Source organism: Zosterops lateralis (genome assembly GCF_965231275.1).
Source record: "Zosterops lateralis genome assembly, chromosome: 15".
Classification (NCBI taxonomy): domain Eukaryota; kingdom Metazoa; phylum Chordata; class Aves; order Passeriformes; family Zosteropidae; genus Zosterops; species Zosterops lateralis.
The window spans coordinates 7,933,167-7,948,539 of record NC_139775.1 but is presented as its reverse complement, the minus strand read 5'-3'; the positions used below and the strand labels follow the sequence as shown (position 1 = coordinate 7,948,539).

The 15,373-nt window shown below is 37.6% G+C and overlaps 1 protein-coding gene across 2 annotated transcripts in view; it reads left to right on the top strand.

The window, feature by feature from the left end:
* Positions 1 to 14,702, top strand: part of VPS35L (VPS35 endosomal protein sorting factor like) — a 46,226-nt gene extending 31,524 nt beyond the window's left edge. For both annotated transcript variants that reach the window (XM_083872360.1, XM_083872361.1), the window contains 5 exons: positions 7,035 to 7,174; positions 8,836 to 9,001; positions 10,786 to 10,904; positions 13,251 to 13,397; positions 13,956 to 14,702. In XM_083872360.1, coding sequence (XP_083728486.1) covers positions 7,035 to 7,174; positions 8,836 to 9,001; positions 10,786 to 10,904; positions 13,251 to 13,397; positions 13,956 to 14,054 — 671 coding nt within the window. In that variant the 3' untranslated portion in view covers positions 14,055 to 14,702. The remainder of the gene's footprint in view (positions 1 to 7,034; positions 7,175 to 8,835; positions 9,002 to 10,785; positions 10,905 to 13,250; positions 13,398 to 13,955) is intronic.
* The last annotated feature ends 671 nt before the right edge of the window (positions 14,703 to 15,373 follow it).

The following is a 15,373-nucleotide window of genomic DNA, read 5'->3' as shown; positions in this document are numbered from 1 at the left end:
AGTCCTTGTGTATTGCTGCTTCCATTTCCTCTATCCCAGCCTTGCTTGCTTGGGTTTGCCACACTGTTTAATCAAATCAAATGTTTGAACTCATCCAAATACTTCAGTATTATAAAATTGCAATTTTTTTGTGGAATAGATTTTCTTTAAGACAATAAAGTTGGGTCAGAACTGTGAATTTATAGGCTCATGAAACTCCAGCATTAATACACTGATGGATGTCTGTCTGGGAACGTTCAGAGTGTATTAAAAATGACTGCTCTTTTGTCTCCAGATCCCAAGACCTGCTTTAAATGAAATGAATCTGTAATTATGTTTAAAATGTTTTAGGTGCATTTGCCCTGGAGAGCCTATTAAGAGCCCACCTTTGAAAGGAAGATGCTAGATTTTGCAGAGATGAGCTTTTCATTTTTCTTAACTGAGCCACTGAGCACTGCATGCTGCCAGCAGAGAATAATAAATTCTCATTGGTCATGCTTTCTGTCATGGGGGTGCTTGGACTAAATTGAGATTAAATGCGTGCTCCATTGTGTCACTCTTCTGGACTTCTGAGATATAGGTATGATTTTCATTGCACACATTTCATTCCACATTTCTCCCTGTGGAAATGCTACTTTTGTCTGTCGAAAAAGCGACAGCATGAGTTTTTAATGTTTGGTCACAGCATTCAGCAGGTGGGTAGAGATGACACAATTTTCTGGTAATGTGTGTTAAGCAGCATTTTTGTTTTAAAGGCTGTGAAATCTTTGCCTCACTTGAAATAACATGCTGAGTGAATAAGGTAATTCAGCTGGTTCTGTCTGACTGATTTCACTTGGATACTGTCAAACATTAAACTTTATAAAAATGGAGAGCCTGTCCCTCAGATCAACTGTTGCAGACCTTTTTGCTTAGCATATGCAGATTTTAATTCTGAAGCATACAGTGCTTAATGCACTTGTAAGTATGTTTTGTTTTCCCATTGTGGCTAAAACACAGTTACACCTAGTAGATTGCAAAGAAAATTTCTTTTCTACAGCAGAAAATGTTACTTTTCCATGAGTGTTCTCTAAGGCTTCAGTCACACTATGGGAAAAGTATGGCATGGAATATCTAATAAGTAATTTTAAATCGTAGTCTAATAATGGTTTAGAGTATTATCTCAGTACCATTAGATAACAATTTTTAGTATTTCTTCTTAATCTACTGAAATCTGTATAGATCTGAAGAATATAAATAGAGAGAATTTGAGGTAAAGAATTTAGAGAAAAAGAAACATGAAGAAATGTTCCTAATTACAAATACTAGGACTTGGCAAGATACTCGACTCTGGTGAGAATGGTACATGGTGACTCTTATCTTTCATATACTGCTTTCCTTGAAGGTAGTAAAAGAGCTTTGGGAAAAGAATGATGTCATACTGCTTTCCTTACAAGCAATGCTAAATGTTGCTTCATTTGGACAGAACTGTGACCTTTTCTGTTATCTGGGACTTCCAGAGCTGGAAACTTCTCCCATTCCCTGAGCTTTTTATTGTTCCTCTCTTTATCCCAGACAGTAACTTTTCTGTATGATGTGGGAGAGGTGACATCTCTGTAAGCTTTTCAGACTAGTACTTTATATCAGTTTGTCAGTTCTTCAAGTCTGTCTAGCTCATGACCTGTTTTTGAAAGTGTCTTGTAGCATCTACTAAGGAAACAATAATGTGGAATGATGCTTCTTGGCTTTCAGGTGCAAGTGATTTAATACATCCTTCAACAAAGCTTGTGTATGGACCAGACCATGGTATTTAATAAAATAGTTGGACCAGTCCTTGGGAATTTAGTATTTTTAATCAATTTTTACTTTTTGGCCTTTGTAACTTCATGTGATAGTGAGTTCCACAGTTACCTGCAACTTGGAAGTCTGACGTTTAGGGATTCACTTCTGTTAAATGTGAGGTGAGTGGCTCAGAGCATGCAGCTGATCTGCTGGACCAGAATTCAGTAATTCCTGATTTGTTTTATTTTTGCTTTCTATGAGATCATGTAGTTGGTAAGTTCCTGAAGAATCTGCTGTCATTATTGACTTTTTTAATAAGGAAACAGTTCCATGCCCTAGCACCTTTTCTATCTTTTTGTGCTTTTGGAAACAGGAAGATTAGAACTAGATTAGATTATTCCAGGTATAAATGCCCAATAGCAATATAAATGATACAAAGACACATCAGTTTTCCATTACTCTCCTAGTGATTCTAATAATTGCCTTGCTTTTTCAACAGCTGTTTAGGATGTAGTTTTCAGGAAACCATCTATAACGATTCCAAAATCTTTCATGAGTCTAAATAGACTATTTAGAGCTTCTCTTTCTATAGTTATAGCAAGGGCTGTTTCTTTCCCCACATGCCATACTAATATTAGAGTTCATCTGCTGCTTTATTGCTCAGAATTGTGAGATCCATCTCCGATGCTTTACAGTCACGTTCCAGACAAGTCTGCAAACATTGTCACCTCCCAGCTCATCCTAAGGATATGTCTCTGCAAAACCTTAAGGAATGCAGTAGTTATTTTGCTCCACTGTGAAAATGTTTTATTCTCTCTCCTTTCCCCATCCACTCCATCCATTTTTAAGTTGTGTACCCTCATGAGGACCTTTTTGCTTAACTTCTTTCAGCTTAGTTGTTTAAAGAGCCATTTCTATAAAGATAAATAGTAAAAGTTTTTTTAAAATCTAAGTGTTTATTAACAGAATTTTAAACACAGTCTTGCTGGTTCTTTGGAAGGCTTGAGAGACTTCTGAGGAATGATTTCTCTCTGAACATATAGAACATATAGACTTTCCAGCCTCGTATAGGTTTTTTTGGGGTTTTTTTATGTCTGCTCATTTGATTTATTTTTTCTTTGCCTCATAGTAACAGTAGAAACTATAGTATTTAACTGTAGCATTTATTAGTTCCAAATTTTCAATATTATTGGTGTAGCTTTCTTTAGAGACTGCTGCTGATGTGGTACCTCACAGTCTTTAGGGATCATATAGAATTTAGAAAGGCAGGCTGTAATTCGTGGTTGGTTTTTGGGTTGGTTTTTTTTCTGGGTGAGAGGGGAGGCAGTGGGGTGGGGTGTGTGTTGCATTTACTGATTACACCTTAAGAATAAAATATCTTGTGTCCAGTGTCCTTGCTGATACTGTCTGATGGCCCTGTACAAATATTCCACTTATGCCTCTGTATGCCTTTGTCTCGAAGTATTAATGCCTTGTAACAATCTTTAATCAGTCTATGCCTAAAACTGGCTCTATTGAGCTTCATCCACATAATTACCTTTTTATCTGCAGCTAATTCACAGTATGAAATAGTATGAATTAACGTAGTACATTTCAGCTCACCAAGCAGCAGTGTATTCATTTCCTAATTTCAGGGTTCTTCCAAGAAGTTGTTTCTGGATTGGAAGTGATGTGTAGCAATCTTTAAGATGGGGAACAATTTGCAGTAGTTCAAGGGAAAGCCACATTTCAGCAATTTGGCAGAACTCTCACAGTGACCTCACCAATGTGAGAAGAAGGAGATTCAAATGTTTACAACGCTTGGTTGTCAAAACAGTAATGGATTAATTTATTTAACAGAAAAAATAGGGTAACAAAACCCCCACGCTCACTTCTCGATAGTTTTTTGCACTGGAGTATAAGCTTCATTAAATTTCCAACATCTGTTGCATGTGGAAGCAAAATCTTCAGAGTATTAAATTAGATTTGACAGTGTTGTAAGACAGGAAAGTGGTGTGGAATGCAGAAGATGTGTATGGTGCCTGGTTTTGTCCTTTGGGTGGACTTAGCCTGGTGTAATTGTAGCCGTGACTAAAAATACTTTGGGTAGGTATGTTAAACTCGCTCCCTTTTGCTCTTTGAAGGTGGACTTAAGGAGTTTAATTGTTTTCCCATGTCTGACTCTGTTCCTCCTTATTTTTGCCTGCCTGAAATCTTGAATTCATACAGTTTAATTGGCTGTCAGAGATACAGAAAATACAATGCAAGCTGAATTTTTATATATAGATTGATACATAGAAATATATGGAGGTACATATTGTGTGTAGGTATAATTAAACATGTAGGTATAATGAAACACGTGTCATTGTGAATATTGCCAATAGCAGAAAATTCAACACCAATTTCACTTGTTTTTCTTCTGTAGGAGGCTATTTCTGTAAGTGCTGACTTGGATATCTAAGAGTGTTAGTTTTTGTAGCCTGAAGGTCAGCATGTATGCTTGGGGGAAAGATTCATAGGATTATGGTCAACCAAAATGAAGGAGCTGCTGTGAAAGGATGAATTTAGTGAAGCATGAAGTGTGTTACATTCAGAGCACTGCACAAGATATTAACAGCAGTCGTGGAAGGCTTCATCATGGTGATGTGTTGTAATGCACAGGCTGCTCTCCCCTTATCCAGTTTAACAGTGGTTAACTTAAGAAGCAGTATTGTACTTTAGGCAGATAAAGAAAACAGCATCCTTCGTCAGAAGAAGCCTTTTTTTATCTTCTTTTTGGTTTTTTAATCAAGAACATAAGATTGTTGTGGTTTTCAGTGCTTTTTAAGTGGTTCTTTATATCTTTTGGAAGCCAGAAAAAGCGATGTATGGTTTTGTTTTAAAACATCTCTACAGTAATAGTTTTGAAAATTGGCTTTTAAAGATACAGAGAAACCATCATTGCATAACCTCATAATTAATGTAATTCAGAATTAAAGAATGATGCTCATTTCATACTTGAAAAAACAGCATGTCTGTGACAGCCTTTTTACTGTGCCTTTTCTCCAAACTCAAGAGCATGTAATGCATATTCTGACACCTCTCTGCCAGGATGGTATTGTTTAGAGGACAGGTCATTTTCTGCAGTCTGTAATAAAAACTTGTGCATTGATATGCATTTATTTTTGCTTCTTATGAAGCACAAGCACATATATCTTGGACAAATGTGCTTTTAGTGTTCCGGCATAAAACCTTTTCATGGTTAGCACAGATGGGCAGGACTTACTGCAAAATGAACATATTCTCCTTTGCCAGTTTGTCTGGATGTACCAAAGTGAAATACAGCTGTTTTGTGCTGTATTGCTTTTTTGGCTTGCCTTGCTGCACTGAGTGGGGGAAGCAGGGGGAAAAAGGCAAGGAACAAGGATTAAAAGTGTGGAGCAAGAGCCTCAGTGTCCCCATTGTGCTGGCAGCTCGCATTCACAGCACAGCGGGAGGCAGGAAGAGTAAATTGAATCAAATTTCAGGTTTTCAAGTTGAAGATAAGAGGTTTTGGGCTTGTACTATGGCAGAAATTTCGAGGGGAACATGAAGGATTGTGATTGCAGGGAAAGCGGGCAGTAAATTAGGGTGAGGTACTTTGCAGCTCTTTTTCACTGTGGATGCTGATTGCTGCACAGGTCATTCTCGTCCTGTTATGAAATAACTTCAGAAGGCAGGAGCATTCCCTGCACAGACATGGGTACTTTGGTATGCAGACTATTCTCTAAGGCACATTTTTTCATTTGTCTGGTCACATGTTTTTATTGTCTGGTGATGTGGGATGTGCATTTTTTTTTTTTTTTTTTTTTTTTTTTTTTTTTTTTTTTTTTTTTTTTTTTTTTTTTTTGAGGAGACAACTGTGGAAGTGACAGCGATTCATTTACTTGTGCTAGAATGAACATCTGCCGCTGCCTTCTTTCCTCAAATAAAACTCAGAGAAAGATTATTTACCTTCCTTTGGGCTGGCTGTCTAAACTCATAAGTTGGAAATAAATATTCTTTCACCTCAAAATAAATGTGCAGAATAAAAGGAAGGACAATGTTTGATGGAAGGGGTCTGCATACTAAGTACTAAAAAGTCCAGAAGGGCTTGAGCACTTATGTGCTGAAAAAAACAGAGTGAGAAGAACTAGTTTTTCCAAAGCACATGTTTCTCTGGTATTCTTCATAAGCTTAAATTAGATATCAGTTGGTACTATATTTAGAAAATTTGCTTGGAGTCTCAAATGAATTTTTCCAGAGCAAGCTGTGCTCCTGGAAATGCCCATGCCTGCCTGTCAGTGGTATCTCCATCCCAGCCATGTTACACCTCTTGGCTTTCACCAAGAATTCTTCTTTTGCCTTTGATGAAAGTTGATTACATGGCCTGGGTTGGGTCTCTGTTCCTGTAAAATAAAGACATGATATTAATTCTGAAGGATATTTTGAAGTACATGACTCAACAACTTGAGTGGGATGTGGATGCTTGGATATTCTGAAATGTTGCCAAGAAAGTGCAAAACAATGTTGCTGTCAGAATTTTTTTTTTGTGAACTCAGCATATATGGGAGGTCTTCTAGTGTAAGAGAGAAAATATTGTTGCTTTTAATTTGTGAATATTATTAAACTGAGGAATAGATGTTCTAGTGTTTGGAGTTTATGTGTTTGTAAGATTAGAGACATAATAAAGAGTTATGAAAAACCTCTTAATAGCTATTTTGCCAAGGCTGTAATGGTGGATGATTTCTCTAATTCCTGTATCGTGATTCTTGGAAAAAGTCCTTTTATCTAGGTAACCAGCAGTACCCCAGGTTCGAGTACTATATTAATGTTTTACTTTTAGGGATTATAAGTAATTAGAAATATGAAATGGTTGGTACTTCCTTAGAAATTTAACAGCCTTTTGTGAATGAACTGGTGGACAAGATAGCATGAACCTTTCCCTCCCCCATTGGATTCCCCCTTCTCCTGTCATAAGCATTTCTTTGATAAGTCAATTTTGAATCATGTGCTAATTTCTTATTATATAGGCAATACATGTGAAATGATGGTGTCTCCTTGTTATGCAAAGGAGAAGAGTTATAACTTCAGAAGTCTTGAGTTATGTGGGAAATTCATTTGGAGAAACAGCATAATTTGAATTAACACAGATTTCTCAAGAATCAGACCACTGCTGAATCTTGGGTTTCTCTACAGTTAAGCACATTCATTTTCTGTAATCTATTTGAAAGAAATTCAGAGCAACCACTGGGTCACAGGCATGGCTGCCATCACAGCTGGAGTGATATAACAGCAACTCTATTTTTATTTTGTAGCTGATGCTTTTTTCAAAGCTGCAGTGAGCCTTGTCCCTGAAGTGCCAAAAATGATCAGCATAGATGGAAAGATGCGACCTTCCGATGCCTTCCTCCTGGAATTCCTTTGTAATTTTTTTTCCACATTATTAGTTGTTCCGGTAAGTTGAGTGTGTATGAATGGCACATAGGTTAGTATAGACTATTTTGACTTTCCTGATTAAAAATTTAGAGTAGACTGGGCTTCTGGAGTGGGAGGTGCAAGGATTAGTTTACTGTGAAAAGATAAGCTGTTCTGCTCATCGGCTGCAAAATCACTGACCCCAGTGCAAAATGGGGAGGCAGAACAATTGTGTGGAGATGGAGGTGCAGCATTGCCACTCTCAGAAATACCTCTCACTAGAAGTGGATTTAGAGTAGAGTGAAATCTCATCATCATTTAATTGTGTAAATCATTTACTGGTTTATTAGCTAAGTACTGAAAAAACTCTAATACATGAGGAGGGGAAAAATATAGAGCTGTAGTTCCTATTAGTTTTAGTTACTTTGGTATAGGTTGCCTAATCATTTGAGTGAAAACAATAATTAGAAGATGTGTTTTGGCATGATCTTCTTCTGATGCATATTTCACAAAGTACCACCATTCTACGCCCTTCCAGTTTTTAACTAACTGTCAAGTTTAGAGAGAGATGTAATTTTCCCTCTGAAAAATTTTCAGTTATATCTAAAAGATGAGGGGAAATTGTAAATTAACCTGGAGGAACAGAAAAAGAAGTTTAAAGTATATTCACTTGTTCTTGGAGAGAGTAAATTTTTCCTCCTCACTGAAACCTCCCTTATGGTTTTCTCCTTCCTTTTTCCCTTGGCTGTTTGGTGGAGCAGCACAGAGTGAGTGTGGTGCTGTTCAAATCCTGGTTGTCAGAGCTGTGGATTCCCCCTGTTCCAGTGGCAGGGGTCTCCCAGGCCATGCATGTTCAGACACATGAAGGAGGTGCTGTGTTAGAAGGGAAGGGGAAGCTGTCCCTGGGATGTGTCATTGCTGTGCCCTGACTGCAGGAGTCAGGCTGTGCAGTGACTGGTGTCATTAACAGGTGATTGAACAAGGGACTGATACAACCTCTCAGATTCAGTGATGAAAAATAACTTGCAACAAGATGCCAGGATTCAGAAACCAGCTTCCTTAACTTTGTTCCCTATTTACAGAAGATCAAAAGGAAGTGTCCCCAGTGACTGTGACTTGTCCTGTGTATCTTGGTGCCACTGATCCAACAGCCAGCTGGAATTAGCTGGGTGCAGTATTAAAGCTGCTTGTGAAAACTCCCAGCTTATGTAAAGCAGTGTCTTTCTTTTCATTTCGTGTGAAAAGATTGTTGATTGTCTGTAACTGACTTCCCAGTGTAGGTGTTCTTCTGAAACTCATAATTACATGAGTAATACACTATAGCTTACTGATATGATTTTAATAAGGAAATCTACCCAGTGTTTAATTTTAGAGGCTTAGCTGTTAAGAAGCTGACAATTAATTTTGTACTGCTCCCCCATGACTACAAAACAAAGCATTCCAAAGTTTGTCTGTGGAGGCTGCCTGGATCATGTTCTAATTATGGGTCAAATGGGCATTTTAGATGGAAACTGGAAAAAAAAAATTAAAGGATTTGCAGGAAGCACACTTAAGAAAAGTGGCTGTCAACTTTAATTATATTGTAGTTCTGCTTTTATAGAGCTCAAACTGTGACTCTAGACCACTGAATGACTGCAAATAATCCTATTTTTGTTCCAGGGTTGTGGTGTAGTTTTGACCCATCTTTTTTCTTCTCTGTAGGACCATCCAGAACAAGGAGTGTTGTTTCTTGTGCGAGGATTACTAAATGTGATCCAGGATTATACTTGGGAGGATAACAGCGATGACAAAGTCAGGATTTATACTAATGTTTTGCATCTGCTGTCTGCAATGACTCAAGAAGCGTTTATCTACCATGTAGATAAAGGTAATACCTAAGGGGGAGCTCTGGGTCCTTGCACTCCACCAGGACATTTGTAGTATTGTCTTATTACCATAGTCAGTTAATGAAGACTGGTGGTAATCAGTCTCACAGAATGGATTATTTTTCTACCCAGTTCCAGGTATTGTAACTTAGAATAATCCCAGGAGTTGGCTTCATGTGCAGTCTGTTCTTTAGAGTGACTCTGTGTAGAGTAGGTTACTTAGTTTGCCTCTGGTGATATTGGTGCAAATGCTTATAAATGTGAAATTTTCAAGTAAAGATTATGCATATGAAGGGTTTTATTTAAGTCTAAAATATCAACTTGATTTATACTTGTCGTTGGTGTTTCATCCACATTTATTAACAGCTCCAGTTTTCAGAATATAAAGCCTAGTCTTTATTATTTAAATGATGTATTTGCTCCTTTGAAGGCAGGCTTTCAGTTTTGGAAATTGCACTAAGTTACAAAAATATTCAAAATAGCTAGAAAATTCTAAAGATTTTACATTTTGTAAAATAGCTGCCATTTTTTTAATAACAATTTCTGGAATATTTTGATATGCTCTAAAATTTGAATATTTGTCTTCTGATTATAAATTACTAAATTAGGTGAGGATAATAATAATAAAAAAAAATCTTTTAAAGCATCCTGGAAGATTAATGAGTCAGAGAGGCCAAGATGGTTTGATTTTTTTCTTTCAGTTGCAGGAGACTTTCACAGAGGAGCAGGCTGGAATATGTTCTGCAGTTCTTCTGGTCAATAGTCTGCCAGATTTACCACCCATGACAAAATAGCTCTTGCAGTTAGCAGCACAGAAAATAGCTGTCAGTGGAAGTGCCACTCTGTAGTAAATCTGCTGTTCAGATTCTGTAAGGAAGTGTGCTTTAGATTCTTCTTTTACTCGAGTTTTTATATGACAAAATAGCTGCATAATCCTAAGATGAAAAATTTAAATTAATTAGATTTTAATGGAGACATGGAAATATATATCAGTTATTTTTCCACTGTAGTAGGGCAATAGGGTTTTTTCCTAGGTGGACCTTGTACTTTAGCTTCTTAAAATACCCTGTTTCCAAGTAAACTTTATTATTTTTTATCTTTTGTGCTTTCTGGTTTATCCAGAATACATTTAAACCTAAAAATTTCTTTTACCCAACTTCTTAATAGAACATAAATAAATTAGGGCAAAAGACATGTTTAAAATCACAGTTATATAAGCCGTAAAAATTTGAAGTGCTCGCTCTCTCCCAAAGATCCTTTAAGGTCTTTGAAACTGAAAATACCCTTTTTGAATTTCTGTCCATTACTTTGAGGTAATCATGGGTTTATTTTAAGGAAAAAAAAATGCAGCTTCTTTTGAAAATCTGCTTGTTTTCACTAAATAAAACACGAATTGTTTGGCCTGGTGCTGCTGTCATTGAAGATGATGGCCATACTCTTCTAAAGTGATGGGAGCAGGGAGTCTGTCTCTGTGGAAAACCTTAAAATTGACATGATACGTTGCTTAACATTATGTCTACGAGATACTTGTGAGCCTGGCTGCATTCAGGAATACAGGACTGGCTTTAAGCTAAAATATTCTTCTCAGTGTTTTGTTCCTAAAATCAAAAGGACATAGTAGACAACCAAGTGATAGGCACTTAAAAAAAATACTTGTGTTTGTGTTCCATGGAGGAGGATCATTTTATGATTTCCAAAGGTGGTCTTCTATCAATATATGTTGTTTTAAATAGCAAATAAATGTATAGCTCTTCAGCCAGACCTAAGCTTGAATTCATCTCTGCAGTTGATTCCAATGACACTTTGTATGGTGGAGACTCCAAGTTCCTGGCTGAAATTAATAAACTGAGTGAAACAGTGGTGTCACAGATCCTGGATCATCTGAAAACCCTGGGAAAGGAGGAGGTATGTTCTTACTCAGCTTGATTCAATACAAAACCAAAAGTAATTTGGAGTTGAAGAAACAGACTGCCTTTGACCAGGACTTGGTCTTTTCAAAAGCTTCAGGAACCTCATAAGAAAAGGAAATTGGGTATTTTTACTTGTTTAGAAAGTGAGACCATGACATTGGCAGGCTTGTGGTGGAGACACCTAATGATGTCCAATTCTGTCATGAGCAAAGTGAGAGTTCAGTTAGTCTATTACTGGGGAAAATACAATGAAAGCCACCTATAATTATAAAAGTTTCAGATCCCAGGCACTAAGATGATGTCAGGAGAGAGGTACAGAGGGAAGAGACAGTTATTTTGTCTCTACTCTGACTTTAGTATATTTGTTCAATATAAAATAAAGAAAACTCTAGGCAGTTTATTGGATTTCTTGATTGGGATTCAGAGGCTCTGAGGGATCAAATCTAGTTTAATGGATTGTATGTGAAAGGCAGGTGACTGATGTTTACTGAAACAATGAGAACTCGCTGTTCTGTTCGTGTGCCTGTTCCTGAGAATGGACCCTTGCACAGCTTCCCAATCAGCCCTTACTGGATGGATTCTATTGATAGAAATCTTGTGGCTCCTGGCCTGAAATGGGAGGGCAGGATGTGATTGATTTGATGGAATTTTTTAGATGGGCTGTTTGCACAGTAGCCCAGAGTGTTCACCAATACAGAATGTGTTAAGTGATACATATTGGGAGGACACTGTGCTAAGTTTAGCCTTTTCTCTGCTTTTGCTATCCTGTTTGTCCTTCCTTGAGCAATGGCAGAGGTGTAAGATGAAAATATCCTTTGCTCAAATCATCTACATCATTGTACACATCAGCAGAGGGAACAGGGGTTGTTTTTCAGAACAGTCGCAGCAGAAACAACCATTCTAGCACAGCTAAGAATGTCCAACCAGGTCTTGGACGGAAATGTAAACACGTTTTCAGGACTGTGGGTTGTATATTAGGGATTCTTCTGCATCTGACTCCTGTATGGAATTTGTGGGTAGGAATGTTTGAAGAGCTTGAAATCCATGGTTTCTGAAAAGCCTTTTTTTGATTCTTTTCTCCTTTCAAGCCCACTTTGAATAAGGAGATGTGTTAGTTCACTGAGGCAGTGTTTGCATAGAAAACTGGATTTAAGGCTAAGCAGCACAGATAGAGGTGCTTGGCCTGCCTTTACCTCTGCAGCCTTGGATTTGCTCCTGTGTCCATCATTATTTCAAAGAGGGACTATTTGTTTTGCTTTGATGAGTGAAAGTCATTGAGAGATTTAGATAAAAATTTCTTTGTAAGAATGAATAGTTGTTTGAGGAAGCTGTTGCTGAGGAAATAGAAGTGATGAGAATATTACCAGAGATCTCTAATTGTGTTAAAGTAAAGCTGGTCATAAAATCACTGTGTTATTTGGATTGCATCAGTGTTGGTGACCTTTTATTATTCATCTTCTTGGCTGCTCATTTAAATGAACAAGGCTCTAATGATTTTGTGTTTTTATTGGTTCATTTCCTTTAAAAGCTATAAAGGAAAATAAATTTTTCTCACAATAAAATCCTTTCACCAAAATGGGAACTTGGAAGAGAACAATGCATCTTATTGTTAACACAGTGTGGTCTTTTCACAGTATTAGAGAATGCTGCATTTATGTGACAGTGTTGGAATGGAAAATTTTAGTTCTGGACAGTTCTGTAAAGTTCAAGCTGTTTCTGGTCAAGAGAACATGCAGCAGTGAATCCTCTCTGCTTTGTGTGGGGGGAAGACTGCTTTTATGCTCCTTAAGGTCCCTGCTCAGCAATTTTAGGGGAAGTAGCTACAAATATGGTGCAAATTTGTTCATATCACCAGTTTCAGTGGAAGAGTAGCAGGGGAAATACATCTTTGGTTAAATAAGTAAAAGTACAATAGACCGGGGGGGAAAGCCTGAAGTTACATTAATTTAGATTGATGATAGTGCTTTCTCTAAAAATTTACAGCTAGGGTGCTCTAAGTGCAAAGTTGGTTGGTGGGAGGGTGATTTCTATGCAGTTGTAGGGAGTCTGGAGTTGTAAATGTGTCAGACCTTCATACTGTGCTGTGCCAAACTGAGACGTAGGAGTCTTGTGTAATTATTTTATTTACAGCAGCTTATGTTGATTTACAACTACTGCTGTTTGTTGCATTTTGAATGGAATATGAAAACTATGACTGTATTCTTATGTCTGTAACTATTGCTGTGTGTTACAAAATGAGAGCCCTCTGAACTTGTGAGGGTTCAGAGCAGCCGCTGAGGTTAAGCTGGGAGTTTTGGGATGAGTGTACAGTAATGTGGGTATATTTTTGTTTCCATTATAGACCCTGAAGAGGCAGAGCCAGCTGGCACTCTATTTCTTCAACACCATCCTGGCTCATGGGGACCTACGAAACAACAGACTGAACCAGCTTTCAGTCAATCTCTGGAATCTTGCTCAGAAGCACGGCTTTGCTGACACCAAGACTATGGTAAGGGAGGGAGACAGAAAATGCAGAGAGGTTTTAGTTATTAATATCTTTTTCCACTCTTTATTTGGTAAAAGGTAACATTTTCTTGATCTGAATAAACTTCATCTCTTTGCAAGGTACTATCTTAAAAAAATCAAATTATCTTTAAACCCCAACAACTTATTTTTCTAAATGCTTCTTAATGAACAAGCAGCTTCTCTTATTTCCAGTGTATGTTTCTAGCATTTTAATAGCATGACAAGCATTAAGGAACCTGAAAGTGTTGGTGGTTCTTAACTTTTTGTTCAGTAGAGAAAACTAGCTTTAAGAGAAATACTGCGTTTTTCTTTTGTGGAGGAACTGCCTGGTGAAAACTTGTAAAGTGGCATTTGAGAGCCTTTAAACAACAAACACAAATAATAATGAGCTCTGGAATAAACAATGCCAAGTGCTCACAAAACCAGTGAAATTTAGGGAAAATCCTGAGACTGTTTAAAACCCCTTCACAAAGATGAACTGATGGCTATGAAATGAGAAAAGACACTGAAAATCTCCAAATGCCTTTCTGTTCAAACCTAGGTGAAAACCCTAGAATACATCAAGAGGCGGAGCAAACAACCTGAAATGAGTCATTTCTCAGACTTGGCCCTTCGGCTTCCTCTGCAGTCCAGGACCTGATGGGAGCCTCTTCCAAGGAGTCACCTGCACAAGGGAGCATGGAACCAAGGGCAGAAATCACTCATCTACATTCTGACTGCAAGGAGTTCAGTGTATTTTTACTTTCCTTAGTGAGACACATTTACTTGGGCACAGTAAAGGTAAAACTGTTCTGAGTGCAATAATTTAACCTGAGTTTCTGTATCCAGTTTTACCACGGTATTGTTATTTTAAATGCTGAGTTACATTCAGTAAACAGTATTTTGAACCTGTATGGTTGCAAAAGCCTTTTGAGAGCTAATTTGTTGTAATTCTAACAAAAAAGGAAGATAATCTGTGCAAATGAGTTCACAGCATCAAAACTTCATCATCCCTCTTGCAGAATAGTCTTTCTCCTCTGCAGAAAGCAGCATTTCAGTATAATAGTCAGCCTAAGTGGTGTCTCTGCTTTGGGATGCTGCCAGCATTTATCTGGCAGAGAAAAATGGCTGAGGTGTTACTGTTCTAATTTCTACATTTTCACAGACATGTTATGTTTTCATTTTAGTCCAGTGGTGTTTTTTGTAAAATGGAAGGAATCTTTAAGTGTTGCAAAGGAAAATGGAAATTATGCAAAGTCCTCTATATTTGCAAAGTATACTATCACTGAATAAAACAATTTGCAGTTCATCTGTGTGTTCTGTGGGAATTTGTGTATACAAATCTATCTCCTTACCCTTGTGGAATTTAGTTACATGCACTGTTTCATTTCTAATAAAATTTCACTCTCACCACTTCTGCCCCATGGTAAGGAATCATGTTGAGACCTGATACCTATTGCTACTTTTGCTTAGTGGTTTATGTTTTTGTCAGGCAAGTAGCTGAGGGCTTGAATTCAGCATTTATTTTAAACCAGAAGAGAAAACAGAACCTCAACTATCTGAAGTTTAGTAAAACAAGAGCTAAAACCAAGAAGGGCTGGTGGAAGCTGGTGCTGACCACTGAAAGCACTGATGCTAAACAGCTTCACCTTGAGGTAGTGGTGGCTTTAAATGACACTTCAAAGGAGATGGTTTTCTCAAAGGCAAGTTTAGATCCTGCAGGAAGAGCATCTCCCTCTTCCCAGATTTGGGAATGGATTCATGGCACCCCCTTAAGATGGATAATTTTCACTTCCTCTCAGGAGCTGCCCAAAATGCATCAGAACCAAGTGCTGTTTTAAGTGTGTTTTCTGCTGGAGGCAGATGCTTTCAGGTAGAACAATCCATTGCAGATGACTGTTGTGGAAAATAAGGCTGTCTTAAAGAAATGTAGTAGTTCTGTTGGTGCTACTCTCCAAAATACTTATACTTAAATTTTAT